At 40.4% G+C, this 23,906-nt stretch overlaps 1 protein-coding gene across 1 annotated transcript; it reads right to left on the reverse strand.

The window, feature by feature from the left end:
- On the reverse strand, positions 1–21,300 carry LOC113591994 (CMP-N-acetylneuraminate-beta-galactosamide-alpha-2,3-sialyltransferase 1-like). The gene is made up of 7 exons (XM_027032725.2): positions 21,051–21,300; positions 4,861–5,631; positions 4,458–4,651; positions 3,042–3,221; positions 2,053–2,098; positions 1,784–1,903; positions 1–1,458 (listed from the first exon to the last, which is right to left on the reverse strand). Exons 2-7 carry the CDS (start codon positions 5,212–5,214, stop codon positions 1,258–1,260), a joined length of 1,095 nt encoding a protein of 364 aa, XP_026888526.2. The 5' UTR covers positions 5,215–5,631; positions 21,051–21,300; the 3' UTR covers positions 1–1,257.
- Between the last annotated feature and the right edge of the window lie 2,606 nt (positions 21,301–23,906).

Consider the following 23,906-nt stretch of genomic DNA (forward strand, 5'->3'; position numbering starts at 1 on the left):
TTGAACAAAAACACACGTTTTATTGCACATGTAACATACACGTTTTAACACACAGACTAATTGGGTCAAACACCGACAACCTCAACGATAAGACATGAGACTTATGCATGACAATTACAGACAACAAGGATCAGGTGAACGACATGAGAGGGCGTGCCGATACAGAGAGACAGACACACACACGCACACACAAATGGAGATGTTTGAGGGGGGGAGGGGCCGTATCATGACAGTCTAAGGTTACCATGTACGTTAGTTTGCCAGTGAGGCCATATACTTTCACATCATTTAGCACCATGGATGTGCCACAGTCACCTCTGTCAAGACCTGTCTGGCATGTCCCCAGCAACAGATAACTTGTGCTTTTCAGCAAAGAATATGGTGTAGCGTTCTCTCTACTTGTCCCTAATGTTTCCAAATGCTGTGTTGCTTGTACAGTCTCTGCCCATAACTGGAGTGTGTTCCCTGAGTCATCAGGTCACACTGACTGCTGGCGCTGTGATAATTAAGCAAAGAAAGTGAACCCAGATGGTGTAGACTGAATCTGTGGGACAGTCTTTGATAATAGACTTATTAATATTTTAACTAGGTTGTAAGACATGATGAAACAAGTAAAATCTTTTATTTTGCCATTTAGTTCTCTCACAGAATTACTTTTCCATTTTTTTTTAAGAATGAAAATAAAATCCTCTCATTGTTACTGGAAATGAAATCATTAGAGTACAAAGTTAAGAAAGGAAAACTAAACAATAATAATTTTTAAATGTAAAAAATGAGATTATGCTTTTTCATAAACAAAAAGGCACTTGGTAGAAGTTTTAAGTGCAATTGACAAAATGCGGGCCAAAAAGCAAACAGGAGTTCCATTGTCTGAACATTTTCACCAAAACATGTCTTATGAGTGTATTATCAGTGACATATGCCAATATTGACATACCACATGTATCACACTGCTTTTCATGCCCATAATCCTCTGCAAGTGGCTGACCATCAGCAATATGCTTCACATCCTGTCACCTTTCCCACTACTAAAGGAAGCTACAGTGAGAAATAGAGAGACTCTTCTTCAGATAGAATTGAAATTTTAATCCACAATTGAAACCTTTTATCACAGTTTGTAATAATACCAAGACATTTGATCTACAAAGTCCAGAAACTCCAGATGTCTCTTAAAAATAAAATAAAATCAACAGGAGGAAAAATAAAACCAGAGACCTCTGAGGTTTCTTTCTCCAGTCTGTGCTGACTTGCATGTGACTATGAATCCCACCTAAATGAGGACCAGACGACTCCCTTAAACAGTGTGATCTTGCCTTTCTTGGCCAGCATTTGCGTGATGTTTTGCTCTTGGTCTGCGTCATGGACACCTGTTTCCCGGAAGGCAGAGTCCAACAAGTTGACCTCCCAGTAGTGGTGCCAGTTTCCACGATGGTCGGCACCGAACCCAAAAACATTCACCTGTATAGAAAGCACAGTGTCAGGATGTACATATAGAGGGGTGCAAGATCTAGAATTGGATGTCACTCAAAGTCAATAAAGTGTTTTTTTGTTTTTTGCTTTTTTTTGGGGGGGGGGGGGTTTATATAATTTAATGTAACACATTTAACTCTAAATTGATCAGTGTTCATTCAAAATGCATTTTATTATAATGACATGAATTAAAATGGCTGAGGTTAACACATAGGCCTCAAGAGGGCAGCACTGCACCACTGCACTATAAGCAAATGGACTCAGGTTAAAAAATTATAGAACACAAATGTATTAAAAAAAAATCAACAAATACCTTGTCACATACGTGAAGAGCAAACATGAGAGAGAGAAAGCCAGTAGACGGGTATCTTCCATGACCTTTCAACCATGACTCATGGATGTACCTCATGAATGTAGGGCTGAACACTAACACCTGGGAAAACAATAAAAATGAGAAGAAAAAAAAGAATAACAATGAAGCTCACAGTGGATGCAAATCTCCCTGTTCTTAGAGCAGGCACATGGGTGACAGTGGTTTGGAGATTAAAGTATTAAAGATATTTAAAGTATAGGGAAACTCACCTTATTCCTGTTAGCCTTGATTCGTGACATGACAGGTTCATATGTGCTGAGAGAGAGAGAGAGAGAGAGAGAGAGAGAGAGAGAGAGAGAGAGAGAGAGAGAGAGAGAGAGAAACATATATTTTTAAAAATCCTTTATATTGTCATACACTTAAAATACACAGCAATAGACCAACATTCCTTCTCTTTGTAAAAGAGCTTTCAGATAAGAAACAAAATTCTGGAAACATGCCTTATGAAGCAAATTACATGATGGAAACATCTATACCGTAGGAATAACCAGTTATTATACCTGGTATGAAGATCATTGGCATAGGCCAGTGTAATTTTCCAAATAAGATAAAGATAAGAACTGACAAAAAGTGATTCTTCAGTGGAAACTGTGGCAGGCTTACAAACCAAACCAAAGAGCAAAAGGCTAATTGCTGCAATTACTAAGTTCACTGCATCACTAAGTTAAACAATAGTGACATTTAAACAGAGCTAGGAAATCAGGCAAACTTATACAGACATGTATATATTGCTCATGGCTTTTAGTCTTCCTAGCCTATAGATTGGCAGAGGTGTGTTGTCCAAAAGAGTTTTTAGATTGATTCTTTCTAAAGACTTCAGCTATGCCAAGTCAAGAGATTTGTTGCTGCTGTTCCAGCTATATACAAGTATATAATAAAAGTAAATACCCTTCTCCTGAAGGGTTTTACAACTCCAGTTAAACATGCCTGGCTGTAATATCCAGGTGATATTCAGGTGTACACACACACACACACACACACACACACACACACACACACACACACACACACACACACACACACACACACACAAAAAACATATAAATGAGTCAAACTCTGCAGTATTTACTGGATGATGTACCCTGATATATACAGTACTCGCTGGGTGATGTACCCTGTGATATGCAGTATTTACAGGATGATGTACCCTGAGATATGCAGTACTCACTGGGTGAGGTAGCCTGTGATATATACTTACTGGGTGATGTGCCCTGTAGTCAAGGCACTAATGATCCACTCCAGATCCAGGATTTTGAAAGGCACCAACAGAAGATTGGTGTTGTCATTCAGATCTTTAGCACTCTCTGGGTACATCACATGGTGTGTAGTCCTTGATCCAACATCTTGCTCATAACCTTCTGTGGGAGCCTGGTTTATTCTGCACAAACACACAAATACAGTCAATTATCAAATCAATAAAAAAAACTGATGTTAATAAAAAATCTTATCATCCTCACTGATCACCCCATACTAGTGTTGGCAACATATGGCACTGAAATGAAACCTTTGTAGCTACAATATCACAGTTGCCAGTGGCTTTTATGTCCTAGCTCTAATGAATAAAAAGGCATTTTGATTCAAGCCCTGTGTCACTGCCCAAGATCCAGTTTTGCACAAAATTGTCATTAGTTTCCTTTTGTGCTGAATGACAAGATGGAATGCATTTGAGAAGCGTATCTAAGCCAATCCTATAATCTTTTAATTAAGACACACAGATTTGGGCCTAAAGGATTCCAGTAGGAAAATAAACAGTCAATTTGGAGAGTTTTATGCCACATTAGTTCACAGCAAATGAACCTGGAAATGTCAGAGCATGTAAGAGAAAACTAAAACTTACATACACGTCTGTAAATATGTACATTGAGAGTGTTATTAAAAGACCTGCATTCTTTTCCATCAACAACTAACTAGCCATATCAGTGCACACACTCATCACCATTTATTATTTGTTTATTTATACTCTAAACAAAGAACAAAACACAATGAACAAGGACATATGACCACTCACTAAGCACAGCGACAAACAAGGCATCAAACAATGGGATTTATATACACATGCTCATTGGGAAGAAAACAAGGACAGGTTGCTTTGGCAATCTAAGCAACAATAGCCATTTATCTTTAGCAAGCTCTGCTCTTACACAAAATACTTTATATACAGTGACAAATCAACCTTCAATTAGTAAGTCATTTATAGCATTTGCCTGTTTGAGTTGATGTTAACTTTGACAGTGACTGTCCAAAAGACCAGTTTACAACAATTTTCTAAAGTAATGAGTGTTTGCTGAATATGATATGGCACAGTCATACAAATCAACTATATAAAAAAAAGATTTTAGTACAAATATGTAAGTATACTATAGATGTATAATATACAGTTTTGTATATGCATTAGGCCCAATAACTATGAAAGCAGAGCAGACTCAGTTTTACTCTGGAGGAATACTTATACTGGGTGAACTGTGGAAGTATTTCAATTACGTCTGAAATAGAACTTCAATTGACATCAAAAACATTGGGAATGTAGATGTCTAATCATTTTTGTTTTTAGAAAAAAAAAAAAAGTTAAATTGTGTCCCTCAGGGACCATAATCCCCAAGACAGAGACTCTTACCGTATGACGAAATCATTGGAGTCAATGAGCTTGCCATAACCCGATGAGCGGAGGTTTCCGGAATTCCCAACCACGGCACACTTCCGGCAGCGGGTAGGTTCAGCATCCATATAGTCCTCATCTCCTGGGATGATGCGGAACAGCTTGTCCAGGACCATATTTAAGATGGATGGCTTTTCTTCCATCTGCAGGTACTACACACATGCACAGACACAGAATCATTGTCACTTTGGCTGTATCAAGCATCACTAATCTCTTCATTAATTGAATCTGGTGTGTAGAGTACTAAAATCTCTGGTGCTCCAACTTTCCAGTACAGAGAAAGAAATGTCCAGAAAATTACTGTTCTGGGTACTTGACTGGAAAAAAGTTAAATAAAATAAACAGATCTCATTTTACTGACCATCCACCAGGCGTAGGTCTCATTGGTCAATTCCCTGTTATCCTTCGTCAGCAGTGGCTGGACAGACTGTTTGAGTTTCTTGTAGAACCATGTGTCGTTCTCTTGACCCACAATGCATGGTTGGCAGGCACATGGCTTGGGGGCGCTGCTCAGCATTGACCCCAGAATGAATGAGGACTCCAAATTGGAGAGGCCAAAGAAGAACGTGACAACTGTCATGGCGCAGAAGAGTGCCATCAAGTGCAGCCTTCTCCGCCAGAACCTTTTTGACCAGAGCCGCATCTGTCTCCTCCACCAAGAGCTGGACCCACAGTGTACTAGTCGGAGATGGGCTGAGGTTCTTCTTGTCACCATAGAAAAGGAAAAATCTACAATACTAGGGCTACGTAATGCTATGCTCTCCCATATGTCTCTGCATGTTACTACTGTGGAAAACGTCAGACCTGAGCAATGACTAAAGGACAGATCTGTTAACAATACTTGCCTTGCACAGCGTCTGCATGCATTGGTTCATTCCTATGGAGCATGCTTTATTAAAGAATAATGAGCTTAATTAAAACGGCTCCAGTAAGCATCAGCTGAGTTCATTCAAAGATGAGAGTCTTCCCCAGAAGCCATGCATTCATCCCTGCATCAGTGTAGAAAGAGGCACATGCAGGAGGGTCAGAGTTTGCAGGATGGTGGGAAACTTGATGCTTCCTCTCTTCCAGCTTACACTCTTGGCTTTACAGGGTGTATGTAGACACTGCTCAAGTATGTGTAATCAACCACCTAGGAGTCAAACAGAGGAGGAGTTTAGTCTAACCCAAAAAATGAATTCTATTCTTGAATGTTCTTGCTCATATTTACTTGAGTAATTTCTAGGAAAACAGAACCAGACAACTGCACCATGCACAATTTAATATAGCAAGCAATCATTCTGATTCTACTGGTTTACCTGCCACTGTAAATTCACATGGTCCCCATGGGAATAAAAACATTCTTACTTGTAAATATTCTGATCAGATGTAAAATATTGTAATATAAACTTCCTGTAGCAACTCACCCTGGCGAACAATAATCAACAGATCAATATCAATACTGGCATCCAAATTCAACACATCTCAACAGTTAAACAAAATTTCCCTGCTGAACACACTGTACACAGTTCATGTGAGGCCCACTCAAGTTTTCTATAAGCTGTGCTCTGAAAATAACTCATCTAATTCGTTATATAAATTCTGTATATGTAAATGTAAATGTCATCTTAACTTCCATCTTGAGGTTTTAAGGGACTGAAGAAAGAAATAATGACATGCTGGTCAGTAATATGGCTATGCCCTTTTTTTTGTTTTCTTGTTCTCGTTTTCATGCCAAGACTCAAGTCTTTGTGTCAAATATTGTGTCTGTGTGGGGTCAGCTTGATGGACGTGGAGATATGGCAACAAACCTGTTTAAGATAATTATAGCATGTTAAGGCATGACTACACTGTGTGCTTACAACAATGTTCTTTGTTTCTTAGCTTGTTTACTCATATTTGTCATTTAACAATTCATACTGTGGTGTCACTTTGGATCATGAACTCAATGCTTGGGGCAATGATCTTAATACTGGCCCACCAATGACTCTGTCCAAGACAGCAAAACCCGCGATTTGCATAAATGCAGCTTGCTTTTGCATGTGTTTATGTTAGTGTGTAACTGAATAAGTCTGTGTTACTTGAAGGCCAGAAATGTTTAAATCATGACTCTGAAAAACTATTGCCTGTGATGCATTCAAATCATTTGTGATTCTAAGCATTTTCTTTAGTGCCAAAAAGCTCCACATATCATATCACATATGAGGTCATTAACAAAAAATTATATTCAAATAAAATCTTACAATAAGCCTTTTGTTGTTAAGCACTCACAACATGTCTCTCCTTTCACAGAATGTGAGTGCAGGTTTTTGTCACGGTTGGTCAACCAGATAGGATCGCACCTAGTACCTGCCCCGTTCCCAATCCCCTGATTACTGATTACCTTCACATGTTCCTTATTCACTCTCTACCATATTTAAATCCACAGATCCCGGGAGATGGGCTGCACATTAGTGGTCCTTATAGATCAAGGCAAACAGAGTCATTGTGTCTTTCTGAGGAAGAGTAAAGACTTCTACAATTTGTGTTTTGTTTAAAGCTTCTGTTATCACGAATGCAATGGATAATAGAGCACCTCTTTGCAACCCCGCCTCTCGCTTCCATTCAACTGCTGCCGTCAGAGTTTTTGCCTGAAAGTGTCTTACAGTGACACAACGCAACACTGCAATGAGTCAAATGAATACAACAGGGAATACAACAATTACACAAAATATTAAGCACAGTTACACACTGGCAAGTCAGAGTGGTATAACAGTGCATGTTTGTTTGATGGCTTATGTGTCATGTTCATTAGTCTGACTGAACAAAGGGGTGGGAGGGATCGTCCACAATGCTGCTGGCCTTGCAGATGCAGCACTTGTGGTAGGAGATATTGATGTTAAGTAGAAAGACCCTGATGATGATTTCACCCATTCTCACGATTCCCTGTAGAGACTTGAGACAGTTCCCATACCAAACGTTGATACAGCTAGTCAGAATACTGTTGCTCCCCTATAGAATGGTGACTAAGTATGGTCCTCTGGGAAGTGCATACCAAGAAACACGAAGCTTTTGATCCTCTCTACAGCTGCAAGTGGAGCACTAACTGCAGGTCTTTCTAAAGTGAAAAATTATCTCTTTCATTTGATCAGCAATAAGAGATAGCCAGCTGCTGCATCTCTTCACTATATGCTGAACTGGCACTGTTGTTGATGAGGCCCATCACTGTAGTCTCATCAGCAAAGCTGTGTTTTTCAGCACAGTTATGGGTCAGCAATAGAAATGGACTGAGCATGTAACCCTGAGGGATTCCAGTCTTCATTGTGGGAGTGCTGGAGGTGATATTGCCAATCTTGACAGACTATGGTCTCCCAGTCAGTATCTAGTTTCAAAGGGAGGCAACTAAGACCAAGCAGTCACAACGTGTCTCTATGTTTCTGTTTATGATTATGTAGAATGCTACACTGTAGTCTATGAACTGTATTTATTATTAAATTGTATGTTCTTCAGAAGTAATAAATCATAACTTACAAAGCCCAAAACAAGAGTAGTAGAAAATCAGTAGAAACATTTCTTATGATAAATGGATGTTACATTTGAGGCAGAGAAGTGTACTTTATTTATGGTACATAGTAAAAAGTAAAAGTTTTTAAATGAAGAAAATGTTTTAAAGCAACCTTGAAAAAATTATGTAATTACTGTTATGTTATCTTTTTCCTAAATATAAAGTGTGTTTTCCATCAGAATAACACTGACAATTAGAATTATTTCCATGCCATGCTAAAGGTTTTTTGTTGGGCACTACTTGGGCTAACTGTCACATATAATCTTATCTTCATTTTCAAGTGGTGAAGTAGGACTGCTGGTGTTTCCACCTTTAGCAAACTTTGTATGTCAATATAACTTGGAATCCAGACCAGTTCCTAAAGACTGAAGACACTTCCTTTTTGGAACTAATGTTTTGTTGAGGTCTGCTTCAACCTCGGTCATGTTTGCACTTTGTTTCTACTTAATTCTACTGTTCTACTTAGTTTTACAGCACACCTCCAAAATAATGTTTAATAACTTGTCTAGCAAAGGTATCTCAGCATACCTCCACTAACGTGAGGCATAATGCATGTGTGATCTGATTGTTTTGGGGTTTATCACAGTATCCACAGCATGTCAATATTTTACATCTTGGCACTGCACTGTCTTGATGAATCTGTTTTGTATTAGGGCACTGAACACGTTTCCAGTGTCTTGCAGTGTTAAGAGTTACTTCACTATCAGCACATGCTTATTTTGTTCCTCATGTGTCTGGTGTCAACCAGAGGAGGATGGGCTCCACCTTTTGAGATTTGGTTCATCTCAAGGTTTATTGCTCATGATCTTATGGAGTTTTTCCTTGCTACAGATGCCTTTGGCTTGCTCACTGGGGGCATGGACTCGGGCATCTGCAAAGCTGCTTTGTGAAATCGGCTACTGTAAAAAGTGCTATATAAATAAATTTGACTTTGACTTTTAGATTAAGAAAGTCCCTGGGATTTTGTTTTGTGTGTTAGTGTGTATGTATATCTGTGTCTGAGCTAGTAGAGTAATATTTGTGAGATGGAGAGAGCTGGTTGAGCACACAGCAGGACTGAGAGGAGTATGTGCGGAGTGTGTGTGTGTGTGTGTGTGTGTGTGTGTGGAGTGTGTGTGTCTTCAAACAGATGGTGCCACAGCTACACTTCACAAACACACAGGCTCTCCAGCAGATACGTCAAATGACCCTGCACTGCTGGAACTCCGCAACCTAGCACAGATCAAACATTCAGCACAGAGGGATTGTCTATCCACATAAATCGATAGTTAAGAGACACTAAGGCAGTGTGTGAGAGAAAGAAGGTAAAGAAAGACAGAATGGGTAGAGTAATGGGAGAGAGAGAGCATATCAGGAGAGATATGCTACCCCAATAAAGGACAGGCAGAAAACAGAAAAATATTGTAGATTTCTGCTCAAAAAACATACCTGTAGAACAAGTTAAAATGAAAACATCAGGCTATGACAGGTTTTTTATGTAACAGACCCCAAGAAAAGCCACACCCCCAAAAATTCACAATGAAATTCCTAAGCAGCTTTAATGGATGTGTTGGAGAACAAGATGGCAATGAAACAATGATGTGCCTAATGCAAATGAGTGAAGTACTAAAAATCCAGTGTGGTTTGAAAAATCACTGGCAGTTAATTAGTTTGTGTGCGTATGTCTGTGTATTAGCAGTAGAATCTAGAAACAGGAAATCAGTTTAGAGTGATAGGAAAATAAGAAGAACCAGATCATGGTCACCTGACTACATTTCTACTTGGTCAAGGCTTTGTTTAGGGACATAGACTATAGACATAGACTTTTTTTTAATAGTAAGTTTAAAAGAAGAATTAACAAGGATGTTTTTTTATCAGTGTGTGCTTGTTATTAACACTATCAGTGAAATTAAATCCATGATACAAGTAGGATTGTGCTGGTTTGATTTATTAGCTATTCATAGTTACTTAGCCTGTAACCTTTAGCAGTTAAAATATATAAGAACATGGAGGAAGAGCTGGGAACTATCAGCATTGCTGTGCGGAAATGAAAGCCACAGCATGCGCCCCCAACCACTGCGAGTGGCAGTGCCTCTCGAGTGGTATCAATAACCACAAGTGGCACCAGCCATTTACACCACTTGCTGTTCACCAGCAAAAACTGGCACTGGAATTAACTCATACTTACTGTCATCCTGCTGTGTCAGAGTTGAAATTTTCTGCCTTCAAGTTTCTTCTTCAGAATGTTTCACATGAGTTCAATACTGGAATCTACCTGCTACCGTGAGTCCTCAATTGCGAAGCGCAGACGTTAAACTGTAGACTGGTGAACTGCTTGAGCTCATCAGAAATCAGTAACACGTCAAAGTTGTTGAGTAAACAATAGAAGAAAAAAAAACACCCTGAACTTTCGCTTGCTTCTTAGAATTAGTTCTGGAAAGCATAAAAACGTCTGGTAAAAATGCAAAATATTCCCATTACGCCTTACACGAGCAAAGCCTGCTGACTACACGACAAGCATGACGACAGTAACAAGTCGCTTGTGTGAATATGCCCCAGCAAAAACAATGCGTGAGTCAAATGACAGATTTTCGTACAAGAAAAGTTGCACAACAGGTTAGGTGTAGAGAGTAGCAGGCTCGATTAAGTGAACAGAGTGCAAGCAGCCTGCCCTGTGGCATCTTGGGGCTTAAGAAGAATGGCTGAAAGGGAAAAAGACCATCTTTCATCTGCATGCTTTCAACCCATCCTGCTGGTGAGACAGTATGAGAGCTTCAGTCTCTGCTCTCATCAGCCAACTACAGTAACAGACTCTCTTTTTCTTTCTCTCGCACCCAAATAAAAACACAAAAATACACACAACTGAAAAATGTTGAAATAAGCATTGTTTATTTTGTATGTTTATTGTAAGTGCAGCTTGACTACACTGACACTGTGACAACTCAGTTTTGGTGTTTTGGTGAAACAATGAACATGGGCATCACAGTTCTATTGCAAGGATAGGCTAGATAAAATAAACTGCAGGTTCAACACAGGCTCATGAAACTTGATGAATCATCTTTCCTTTAAAAACAAGTCTTTCTCGGGTCAGGAAAAGAATCCCAGCTCAGAGGACTGTTCACTAAAGGTAGCATATGGACAGCCTAAGTATTTAAATGATTTAGACACTGGTATTCTGTTAAATGCATGCAACCTTCCAAATGACAGTGGCTATTTTTCAGTGCAAATGTGTATCTTTTCCTTGCCATTAAAATCTGTTTGCTGAACATACAGCCAAGCAACCAACCAAGCAACAGCCCAACATGACAAGCTATTCGAGATGTTGAGTGCTCATTTTCCACTAGTATGATGCAGTTGATGAAGTGCAACTTATGAAAAGTTAATCTTTGGCTTTTTTGTCATCGATGCCCTTTGTTGACAGAGTGACATTAAAGAAGCTTTAGGGGATATATCTGAAATAAAGACTGAAATTCCTGTTAAGGTTGCTCAACTTTTTGCAGTTATCACATTGTCGATTCAAGAAAGATCTTTTTTCACCAAAACAACACAGATAGCAATCCACCCAATTACTTTTTTTTTTTTTTTTTGGTAATCATAGTAACAAAAGGTCCTTGGCTGAAATTGCACTCAGAATTCTGATGTGTTTCAAAATGCAGCGATTACACAGAGCAAAGTTGATGGTACACTTTCTCTTTTCCTTCCTGTTCAATATTGTTTTTTTCTAATATGATATGCCTGCCCTTTATTGGGGTAGCATATCTCTCCCCTAATACCTGCTCTCTCTCTCCCCATCACGCTCAACATTCTCTTTTTCTTTATCCTCTTTCTCTCACACTCTGCCTTTAGTGTCTCTCTCTTTCCTTCTCTTTCTCTCTCTCACCCATCTCTCTACCCCTTTATTTCTGAATAACTTGTAGATGATCATTATTTTATCTGGTGTATCTACACTACTCACTGTTTGTACTAGAAAACGAGGTGATCGTAGTTTATGGAAAAGGTGCTCATGTGAGAAAGATGGTGCGTGTGTGTGTGTGTGTGTGTGTGTGTGTGTGTGTGTGTGTGTGCGCGCAGGAGAGTGAATGTGTCATGTTTAACATGTTGTTTTCTCCTGCTGAGTATGGCCTCCAGCCAAACCTTCAAACAAAGAAGTGTAGTTTCAATACACCCACCATAAGCGCACACATATTACAGTGTTACAGAAGATGAATAATCCAATGCTTACATCTAAACCTAAAAGTGTTGCCACAATGTTAAAATGTTGTGTTTTCCTTTGGTCCCCACAATGATTTAAATACATGTTGATCTCCCACTCCACCCAACCCTTTTGTATACAGTCTATGCCCCCCCCCCCCCCCCCCACACAAGCCTGATATTACATCTTCCCTTATAAAGCCAGAGCTTAACTTTGAAACAGTTTAACTTATTGGTGTTTAACATATTGTACAAGAGGCTGCATGGTTACTACTCTACCCTAACTATATTATATTATTTTAGTAGATTTTGTTGTCATTGTCTGGAAAATGAAGCTGCAGATATTTCAATACAATTTCAACTGAACCAGTTAGATTGCAATCATGACTGCATTGCTGTTGTCTGGTTTCAGGAACTCTGATCCCACTGTTGATGTTGATCTGCATGGACAAGCCTTTCCTTGACCTGTGTAGGTGCAGTCTTTGATGCACAAAATGCAATGTTTGCTTACAGACACATTGCACTATGTGGCAATGAGGAGCAAAGCAAGGGACATAGTAACTGTAATAGTAACTGGTTATATCACAATCAGATAGGTATAAAGATAGAAACAGCGACCTCAATCGCACTGTCATGCAATAACATTTCAGCGGATGGCATGACCATTTCGGGAGTCTTTTTTTTCCCCCGTGCTGTTACTTCAGTAGGTTCCAGTCTCTGGAACCAGCTGTAAAATTCTCCATTTGGAGCGCACAGGCTCCATGTACAAAGAGGAGATGGCTCTTTTCAGGAATGAGATCAGAGGGATTTGTCATAGAAGTGGATGTGGATATTTACGGAGCTGGCACACTCTGGTGAGTATTGTTTCACAAGAATGGAAAGAATGAACAATAGCAGAGGCACAAAAGACAGAGAAAAAAAGAAAAAAGAAAAAAGTGGGGTCAGGGGTCTGCATTTGGAAGCAAAGCACTTAATTCAGAGGAGAACAATAGCCCAATTCAACCAACAAAATCTGTCTTTTGCCAGCTTGAAAGAAAACAAGTCAAACATAAATAAACCGAGGCATCAAAGAGAGCTTGCAGAAGAGTGGCATGTCAGCAGTAGCCTTTCAGTAGCCTCTCTGTGTCGCCAGCCTGCCCCATGGCTGCTGGAAGTAGCTCTGTAATGTAGACAAACCAAACCAGTTAGGCGGCCACAGTGAACGCAGAGTCATTATGGTGTGAGTGTGCATGAGCTGTCAACCACAGGGAGATGGCAGGAGACATTTAGAGCTTGCATGGACCAGTGCCCATTAACGGGATCCAGTCTCACGGGTGTGTGCCATTACGCCTTTCAAGCGTTATGCACGGCCAGCACAAAAGCTAGTAATGTGCTGCGTGTGATAACATTTGTGGTTTTAATGACAGCCATTTTGGATTAGACCAGGACTGTCAGGGTCAATTAACGAGAGAGAAAATCCCCAGGACATGGGTGTTTTTAGCCGCAACCCTGGATACACCACGCAAAGCTCTATTACGCCTGGCCTAACTGGCATACTCCTCAGTAATTTAGTGATAGGCTGAATCTGGGTCTCAGAGAAGAGGTGAAGTGCCCCACATGGAGTCTGTACCATCAAAAGCAGGAGGCCCTGTGAGGACAGGTTGTAGGGTGTTGGAGGGGTGGGTTCTGGATTTTGGGGGAGGGAGTGAGAAGCATGATCTCTCAGCATTGGATTGGCCGGTGTTTCAGGAAACCATATAGCATAGGGCAGTTAGGCATACAGGATGAATGACAGCTATAGTGTTATTGAAGAGAGTGGATGTTGACAGTGTTTTTTAGGAGACAGTTAACCTTGTGCCTTGTGAAAGCATCCAATTGTTTGCTTCATGTGCATGTGTGTTTGTGTGCATCTCTGTGTTTAATTTCCTCTGCAGTTAAATGTTACTGGCTGTGCACTCATAGCCCTCTGTATTTTAATAAGTCATGCATGAAGCAGTCAACCATGGTCGGTTTGAAAGGCAGTCATAATGGATGTCTGTCACTTAAACCATTCCAGAGTGATGGTAGCTCTGAAAGCACGTGACATGCACAGTGACACACAATGGCCAGCATACAAAAGCGCACAAGCTGCACACAAAGGAGGGACGCTTAAAACTGATCATTTCAGGGCCATGCTGAAGTTTTACTGTGGTATTGCTGGGGATAAAGGGGTTGCATTTCAATAATGTGTGCACACCTGCTGCTAAAAATGTGAGTGAGAACAGCTTCCTCTATTTATGTCAAGGATACTACCACTGCTAGCTGAGAGAGAGAGAGAGAGAGAGAGAGAGAGAGAGAGAGAGAGAGAGAGAGAGAGAGAGAGAGAGAGAAGCTGTGTAAAAGGGAGAGAGGGAGAAAAAAAGGGAGTGAGAAAGAGGGTTTCACTTTCCTTCCAGAAGTACAGAAGCAAGCCCACATGGAGCCTGAACAGGATTCATTCATCAAATGTCTTGAACAGCTGCTGTGAGGTAGAAGTGTGCATATGATTGAGATAGGAGTGTATGTATGTGTGTGAGTTAAATGTGTTTATGTGTGTGTGAGCGTCAGTAATGGAAGTGTCTGATTGAGAAATCTGTCTGCACATAGGTGAGTAAATATAAGGTAAGAGATATAACATATAAGATAAGGTATATTTAAGTGTGCATCGGTGTGTGAATTAAAGGTGTGGGTCTAAGATAGCTCTGTGTGTATTTATTTGTTGTAATGGTGTGCAGGGTCATAGGACTGTGTGTGATGTAAATGTGTACATGTGAAAGAGGTGTGTATGCTGTGTGTGAGGTAGAGGTATGTAAACCAGGTGTTTGTGTGTGCATATGAACTGCGGCAATGCAGCTGATACTGCCTCAGTGTATATAGTCCCCCAAACACCTTTCTAGATCTGTCAGAACTGTCAGAAATTCTGACAGGTGGAAAAGACTTCCAATGTACCACCATGGCAAAATAAATAAACAACTCTGTAACACATCACTGTGTGCCAGACAGCATGGCAAACAAGTGCTGCCAGCAAGACCAGATAAGACCTTGTTTCTTTTTCTGTGGCCTCTTTCCATGATAGAATGACCAGACAGCAGAAAGGTATTTAAGTTTGTAATCTGTGCCTTTGTGTTTATCCTAGCCTTCATGTTTCCTAGCCTTTGTTATAGCCTGTTTGCCTTCATGTGTTTTGTTCATTTGATAATGTATCCTCGTACGCTCTGTATAGGCTGGACCCTGGACCGTTATAACGACTCTGATTTTGGATTTGTCCATAATAAATCTCGCTCTTCTCCACACATGCGTCCGCCTCCTCACCGCTAACCGTTACAGAATGAACAGCCAAACAAGGACGCAGGGAGACAGCGAGACTCTGGGAGGTGGTTCTTCCACTGGGATGAAACTCGACACAGTCCGAGTTCATTACGTCTCAGCGCCACCAAACCAGAGACAGCAAATTCCCTGGCGCTGCAGCTACACAAGCATCTCGTCGTTCCCAGAAAAAGCAGGATCACATTTATTTTGATGACGATGAGATCCCAGGTAAGTGCCAGGAGTCTGCCCGTCTTGACCAATGCTGCAGAGGGGATCGGCCTGCAGCACAAGACGCGAGTAGGCAGAGTGAATGCGCAGACAATCCATGGCTAGGCACTCGATGTGCACTAAAGCGCAACTGTGAGCTCCCTATTGCTCGCGTGAGCCTTGGGAGCTGACGAGAAGGTTCTGTGTCTGTGTGTTCCTCCAGGGTAACACCCCCCCAGTGCCTGTGGCTATCCCGCGAGATGCCCGTCCTGATCCTATTCCCAGCATAGTAGATGCCACCGCCAAGAATGTTCCCAGTATGAGATACCATTCAGCCTGGTCCTGGTCCTGTTCCCGGTGTGGGAGACGCCGCCCGTCCTGATCCTGCTCCTGTTCCCAGTGTGGGAGATGCCACCCGTTCTATTACCAGGTCTGTTCCTGACCCGCTGCCGCTCAACGCCGCAGCTGCGCCTCGGCCCCGCCCCCGGCCCCGCCAGTTCCTGTTCCTGGAGTGGAAGAAGCCACTCCACGAGCCCCCGTGCCAGGCCTGTCCACATGCCTCGTGCTAGATAGAGGTTGCTCCTTGAAGCTCTCCTGTGCCCCGAAAGGCTACCACTGTCAGTTCTCCAGTCTCCTCTGTGTCCCCAGACCTGCCTCCTAAATCACAGGCTTCATGTTCCCTGACCGTCCTGCCCCGACCTGTGTCTTCTTCTGCCTCCGCCCCTGGGTTCTGGCCCTTCCCACCCTGGCCTGTGTCCCCTGTTCCTTGAATGCCTCCTGTGTCCCCATTGTATTTGCCTTCTCTGTTGCCTGGTTTTGTTATTGCTCCTGTTGTGTTGTCTGTTTCTGTGCCTGTTTCAGTTCCTGTGTCTCCGTTTGTTTCTGTCCCTGTGCCCGTCTGTGTGTCCTTTCCGGTGCCTGTGTCCGTTTTTGTTCCTGTACCTTTGACCCTGGCCTGGTCTGTTTTGCGCTTTTGTTTTCTTTGTCCTTTTGTGCCTCCGGTCGTACCTCGTCGTTTGCTGACTTGTTGTTTCTCCTCAGCCTCCCTCCCGGCACTTTTTTCGTCCTCAGTCAGTTTCTGTTGGTTCTGCTGCTGTTTCTGCTTCTGTTCCTTCAGTTCTTGTGTCTATTCCCACTTTTGCTCCTGGTTCTTGTCCTGTTCAGTCTCCTCCTGTTGCCCCGGTTTCTGTGTCTGCTCCTGTGTCTGCTGCTGTTCCGGTGCCTGCTCCTCGTCGTGTCCCGTGTTCCTGTTTTTTTCCCTGTCGGCTCCTGAGTCTATGTGTTAGGGCTACCTTCATGATGGTAGGTATTTCACAAGCTGGGAGTGCCTATACTTGTAGGGGAGAGTATAAATCGAATCACTCATTTAGTGATGTATATAAGGGAGTCACATCTGAATGGCTGGTTTCAACACGCATTTTCTGATGTAGGCAGCCCACAAGAATTTGACAGCGTTGATTTGTTTCACAGTGTGTGGGTTGGTACGCATGCCAGATGCCCATATATGTGCACGGAAAGTTCATTGTCATTTTCATTTTAATAATGAAACAAATGCCATACGTTGGGATATTGAAACTGTAACTAAAACAATTTACAAGAACCATTTACAAAAATCACAGAGTCTTCAATCACAGAGCATACCTTGATGAAACAAAGTGAGTGTTTAGGAGTGAATGTTGAAAGCAACAGTAAAGCACTCAATGGAGGGCTTAATGTTCAACTTTTTTCTTCTATAAAAGATGATACTAAAGATATGAAAAAGAAATTTTAAAAAGTGTGTGCATGCTTATTTATGTCAGAACAAGCCATAATTCTACCAATTATTTAAGTTAGAAATACAAAATGAATACATACACACAAATACAGAGTTTGATTCTATTTACAGTATTTATGCAGCTGATCCTGCTATCTGTCAGTGTTTCAATAGTACCAGTGGCAGTGCTTCCGAAAGTCAACCAATACCATCCTTTGAACTTTAGGCAACATGTCAAAAAAAAAAAGACCTTTCTCAGACACAACGCTGTGTCTCCAGTGAGCATCATTATTTTAAGACATAGCTGTCCTTGTTACTCCACTTGTTGATGAAGGGACTTATCTCAGCTGTCATTATCTGTGCAGTATAAAGAGCTTAATTATTAGTAAAAACACAATGTGAGTATATCATTGTTCACCCATTTAGACAAATGAACATCTTCTGCCTAATAAAAGCGAAATAGGTATTACTTATTCCAACATTGCACATTGTTTTATTTTAAAAAGGACACATGTACTTCTTTGCAAAAATATTTACACGTGGAAGGAAAATGTCATATCACCCCAGCTATGGACCAACCTTCCAATTAATGTGCAACACTCAGACACCATTTTAAAGTCTAGACTTTCTTTTTGCAGAACTTGAGGTTCAAGGGGGTCAGAAAAATATAGTAAACTGAGATGTTGGTTCTGTCACCCCTCCTCTGCTTACATGATTGCTCAGATTTGTTCATGGAGGTTTGGAAGGTTGTTAATGTCTGAGGAATCTCTGAGCTACAGTCTGCCTCCCCCTTTTAGCTAAGCAGCCATAGCTAGACTTGCCAGAGTCTGTGCTTGTACTATGATGTCTCTCTGAATCATGCAGGATCTGCTGCACACTATGCATATTTAACACTCTGGTGTGTCACTCTGCCCAGCTGGAAACATGGTGCTGGTGTTGCATGCTACCCCTGCTGGTATATTCCCTCCTGCCCTGCAGACTAGAATGACATCCACGCATGATCCCTGGATGCAATGTAAGTCCATGTGCACAATTCTGGAGTGCTGCTGACTCCCTTTCTGGACTTAACTGACTGCTGTGGTTCACTTTCCTGCACCTGCCTGACTGCTGTGGTTTGCTCTCCTGGACCTGACTGATATGACAGCTACTCATAATCCCTTTATTTCAGACATGCTCCACTGTCATGAAAAACATTTATGTGCAAATTAGCAAGTAGCCACCTGGATATCACAGACTTTGGTAGAATTTGGGCTGTCACATGTTACCAATTGACTACATCTTTCTGTCTATAATTATAATTAATTTGTTTATGAACACAGCTATCTAGTGTCATCCAAGAAGAATGGGGTCCCTTCTGAGTCTGGTTTCTTCCATGGTTCCTTACCACTGTCACCTTTGACCTGCTTATTAGCGGTCTAGGCAAAAGCTACTTTGAGACAATGTTTATTTTTAAATATATGATTGCAGGAAATAAATAAATAGACAAAAAATAAACAAGTAAATATCCACCAGCTAAGGTTTCAATGTCTGAAATGCCACTAATTACAAAAAATAAATAAAAAAATAAAAATAAAAAAATAAAATAATGTAAATATAATACCAGTGGATTTGTATAGTTTTAATCCTCTAGCTCAAATCATGCAGGGCAAAGACGTGGAGTGCTTAGCTGTCTTCTCATGCTGGGCATTCCTCAGTCTTGCGAAAGACGAAGCGATGAGTTAACTAGGTGTGCATCACCAGGGGACCGTATAACAGTGCAGTCTGTAAGACTGTAGCCTGACGACCCTAAAGAGTTTAGGTATCCTGTTGGCTTAATCAGTCACAAAGAAGTGGAAATCATAAACAAAGTGTAGTGTAAAGTGTAATCTGCATAACTAAAAAAACAAAAACAAAAAACCTAAGTTTATTTATTTTACAATTATTATTATTATTATTATTATTATTATTATTATTATTTAGATTATGTGAATGGACACATAACAAGCTGAGGAATTATTTAGTATGAGTTAAAGAGTGGCAGGTGGAGTGCAATTAATCAGCATTATAACAAGCTTTATTACAAGCCCTATTAACACTGATTTGAAGAGTTTAGTGGTACATAAAAATATTAATTTAACAGCCAGGACAGAGGTCTTGAGAGGTGTTTTTAAGGTAAGAAAACAGGTTTTCTGATCAAATCATATACAGTGGCAACCTGACTCTAAAACTCAGTGTGATTTGAAGTTAGAAAATATATCCTGTGCCCTACACTGTCAGAAAAATTAGGACAATTATACAGCTTATGCTGGAACTAGGAATCTCTTTAGGATTTAAGACAAAAACAAACTAACGAAGAGCCAATATAGGCAAAATAGGCAGGGAAACATATATCAGTGTGTAACACCATAAATATTCACAAAGAAACCAAAAACAGGGCCAAAGATTCATGGTCATTTTCCAATGCTCCCAGTCATTATAATGCTCACAGCTAAACTGAAACTCTGTTGCACTACTTTAATACCACAGACTTGTAAAGCAATGTGCACACAACAACTGCAGTCAATTAGTTCAATGAGAATGGCAAACACAGACCGTACATCACACAATGTCTGATACACACATTACACATTTTCCAAGAGTGGTGTATTACGTATTACGTATTATGTATTACGGCCGACTTCTGTATCATATTATTATGTGTGAGGTTTTATAATTTATTATCTACGTGTTGACTAAAGTCAGTGAACGATTACATCAATCAACCAACCAATCGATACCGTCCGAAAACAACTGAAAAACTGATAAAGGCGTATGAGGTTATGACTACGTACTGATGCGCTGGGGAGACAGAATAGCAGCTTTGTTCCCCTTGCCGCGCCGGTTGGTGTGAGAGACCCTGGAGTCGCACACATTTTTTTCTCTTGGATCAAACATTACTACACCAAGCGCCCTACAGTTAAGCGCCCTACCCGAGGGAAACGTATAATTCTTGTACCCGTGGGAAAACCTCTTCAAAGTAGTTTGCTTTATAAGCAAAACAACCAAAAAGGCAACACGCAAAGATTTGACATATTCGTGTACTGCAAAACAGTTCTATATGGGACATATTAATTCTTCTCTACTGAACAACAAGAGACATCCAATTAAACTGATTTTTTAGAGTATGTCAGCACAGTGTCAGCATCATATATCAACCTGCTTTGTTTCCGTAGTCAAAGATGTTGGTGTCACCTGTCTGCCTGTCTGAGGTGCGTGCTTTTCTGCTTTCTGCGTGAGCTGCCATGATGCGTCGTTTTATCTTCTGGCTACGCCAATACATTACGTTTGAACAAATGGTTACTGCGCATTAAACAACCACAAGCTCATTTAGGTGGTTTAAAATGGCCTTAATTTTTCTTTTCCCTCACCCTTTAAAATATATTTTGTAATCGTATTACAGACGTCGCCCGTCCCTCTCCTTATAATACATAAGCTGAACTGGAAACACAAACAAAAAGCAGAAAACCGTTCAGCCGAAATAGTCTGCGAAAGTACTAGCTAACACATAACGAAAACGACTGAAGTATAGCCTTTAGGATTCAGTATACCAGTATCAATTTATCTAGTTACTTACGACTCCAGGAAGCCAAAGAAGGAGAATGTTATCTCCGGTGAGCAGGTTCTCTTGTAATAAAACAGCCAGGTCCGTGTGTAATGTCCTTTTCAACACCCCGCTGACGCGCAGCGTGTATGTTTCTCAGCAGTGAGATGCGACGTAGTTTAAACTGTACAACTGTGCGGGTTGGTCACTCGTCTCTGTTTTAATACCTTGGTGCAGCCACGTGTACAGGACAAGCGACACCCTTCTTAGGTTTGACACTTATGCGCTGCCAAAGTGATGCGATGGTGAAGAAGGCTGACGAATAAACTTCATTATCTTAGATGCTGTTGGAATGAAACAAAGCCATGCGGCACATATGTTGTGCCAGGTGGGCTAGATATATCAGCCTGTAAGATGTTACATATTGTATGGATCCATTAGCGAGACAGACTAAGCCTATAAAAGAGACTGAAAAGTAATTTCTCGGGGAAACTGGGTTTGTCTCTATTAGCAATTCTAATATCAGAATCATAATACTGGCCATGCATGTTTGCACACACAAGGCATTTGTCTATGGCAACACAATAGTTTGCAACACGCACCCAGTCCTAAATCTTGTATGCATTCTCACAGTCATATGGGCACAAAAATATTTTGTAGATATTTAACCATAAATGTGCACAACATGTGCACACACACACACACACACACACACACACACACACACACACACACACACACACACACACACACACACTTTATAGATAGCTAGATAGCTATTCAAAATTGAAGTGAAGTATGCAAAGTTTCCAGCTGTGCAAGCAGTGTTCCTGTTTCTCTGGAAAGCTTGTGTACTTCACTACAATTTTGAACATCTCTACAGTACTGCAGTTACTCACCTGGAATCTTCTTTGGATTATATATATATATATATATATATATATATATATATATATATATATATATATATATATATATATATATATAACCAGTCAAAAGTTTAGATCTCTTTGTTAATTTTTAGTATTTTGTACATTTTTAAAAAACAGTGAAGGTATGAATTAAAACAGATGTGAATATGCCATGGTAAATAAGCAACCTTGCCTCTCTTAGATTTTAGATTCTTCAAAGTTACCAGACTTTACTGTGATGACTGCTCTGCACAATCTTAACCAGCTTCATGAGATGACACCTTTGATGTCTCCACAAAATTTTCAAACATGCTGAGCACTTGTAGGGTGAGGGATTAAAGTTCTGAATGAAAAGTATTTGATGAGGGTGCATTTCAAAGGTAATTTTTATTTTATTTTATTTTTTTATGCTATACTGTATTTTTTATTTGGTAAATCAATTTGTATTTACAGTTGTACTTGTTTTATCATACAATTGTCTTAGAAGCACATTTAAACCTAAAGCATATATATAAATTGTGAAGGTATTTTATTGAGTGCCGCATACAGCAGTCAGATAAGTAATACAGGATAAGGATTAAATGTGCCAGGTGTAATTACTATAGAAAAACACTTTGTGCATTCATTGTTCATGAGACAGGAAGACAGTTTTCTGTAGTTTGGTAATTTTGACCCTCATGACTGAAACTTTCCACTGAGGGAAGAAGAGGTGGTGTCCAGGGTGTGAGGGACCAGCAATGATTTTCTCTATCCACTTCCTTGTTCTGCAGGTATGACGAGTCATGATAACTGGACAAGACTGCCACTACATTCTTTTCTGTAGACTTGTTGATGCATTCACACATTCACATTTTTAATCAAGCAGTTGCAGGCCAGGCTTGGCGGAACTGTTCTCATGGAGATGGGAAAGGGCAACTCTGAGTTATGGGGGTCAGATTTTATATGCAGTCTTTTTCATCAGTATAGCTCTGAATCAGGGTCTCTACAGACAGGGATCATGTGCAGACCCTGAGTCTGTGTTCACATGGAACCTCAGACTAGGAACTGTGTGGGGAAAACTGACCCTGGAACAGACTTCTACTTAGTGATAATAATAATAACTACAGACCCAACAAAGGGAATGAGGGCATACTGGATATACTAAACAAGATCACAAGACTTCATTTTAATAAACTGATGTATGAACTTCAGAGTTGTATTTGGTATTTTCATTGCAAGGTAAACAATTAATGTGAAACCAATGTCCACTACTGAAGTGAGTAAATCCAATGCATTTCTTTCAATGGAAACTGATCTTATATCCTAACTCACCTCAGATGCATTATGTTCACCAGTAACCTCACAAATTATTTTCTCTTCAATAAGGCTTTTGTGAGAAAAGAAAGGAATGCTGCCTTTGTCTATTTGTATAGACTCTAGGATTCCAAAGGCATTACAGGGTTTCATCTCTCCACCATGTTTCATGAGTTTTAGTTTTGAGGTGGATAACTCAAATTGTTCCATGATGGAATGGTATCTTCTATTTTCACTTCATATCTATGCCAGTGTGATCTTCTGATGGTGGGATCATGTTTACATACAATCACCAAGTATAGATCCAAGTCTCCAGCCCGACATCTGCCATCTTGCTGAGTTTAAGTTAGTCTAATCTAACATATCTTTTAAAATTTCCTTCTGTTTCTGGGATTCTGTCAAAGCCAAAATCCAATGCAGTAACTTTTGAATTGCTGGAAACTTGCACCTGGAGGAGGACAGTAAAATGTGAAATCCCCCATGCTGAATTTGCCCATACAGTTTTCATTTGTGTGCTTATGGACAGTGGATTTAAACGAGCACTGAAGGTGTTAATATAACACCATGGAGAGAGAGAGAAAGAGAGAGAGAAAAAGAGGAGAGATTGAGATTGCAGTGTGAACAATATCTTTAATTTCATATCTGATAAATCCAAATCCCAACTTTCCCTCAGTCATTAAGAGAA

The sequence above is a fragment of the Electrophorus electricus genome, chromosome 2 (assembly GCF_013358815.1).
Source record: "Electrophorus electricus isolate fEleEle1 chromosome 2, fEleEle1.pri, whole genome shotgun sequence".
NCBI classification, from domain to species: Eukaryota; Metazoa; Chordata; class Actinopteri; order Gymnotiformes; family Gymnotidae; genus Electrophorus; species Electrophorus electricus.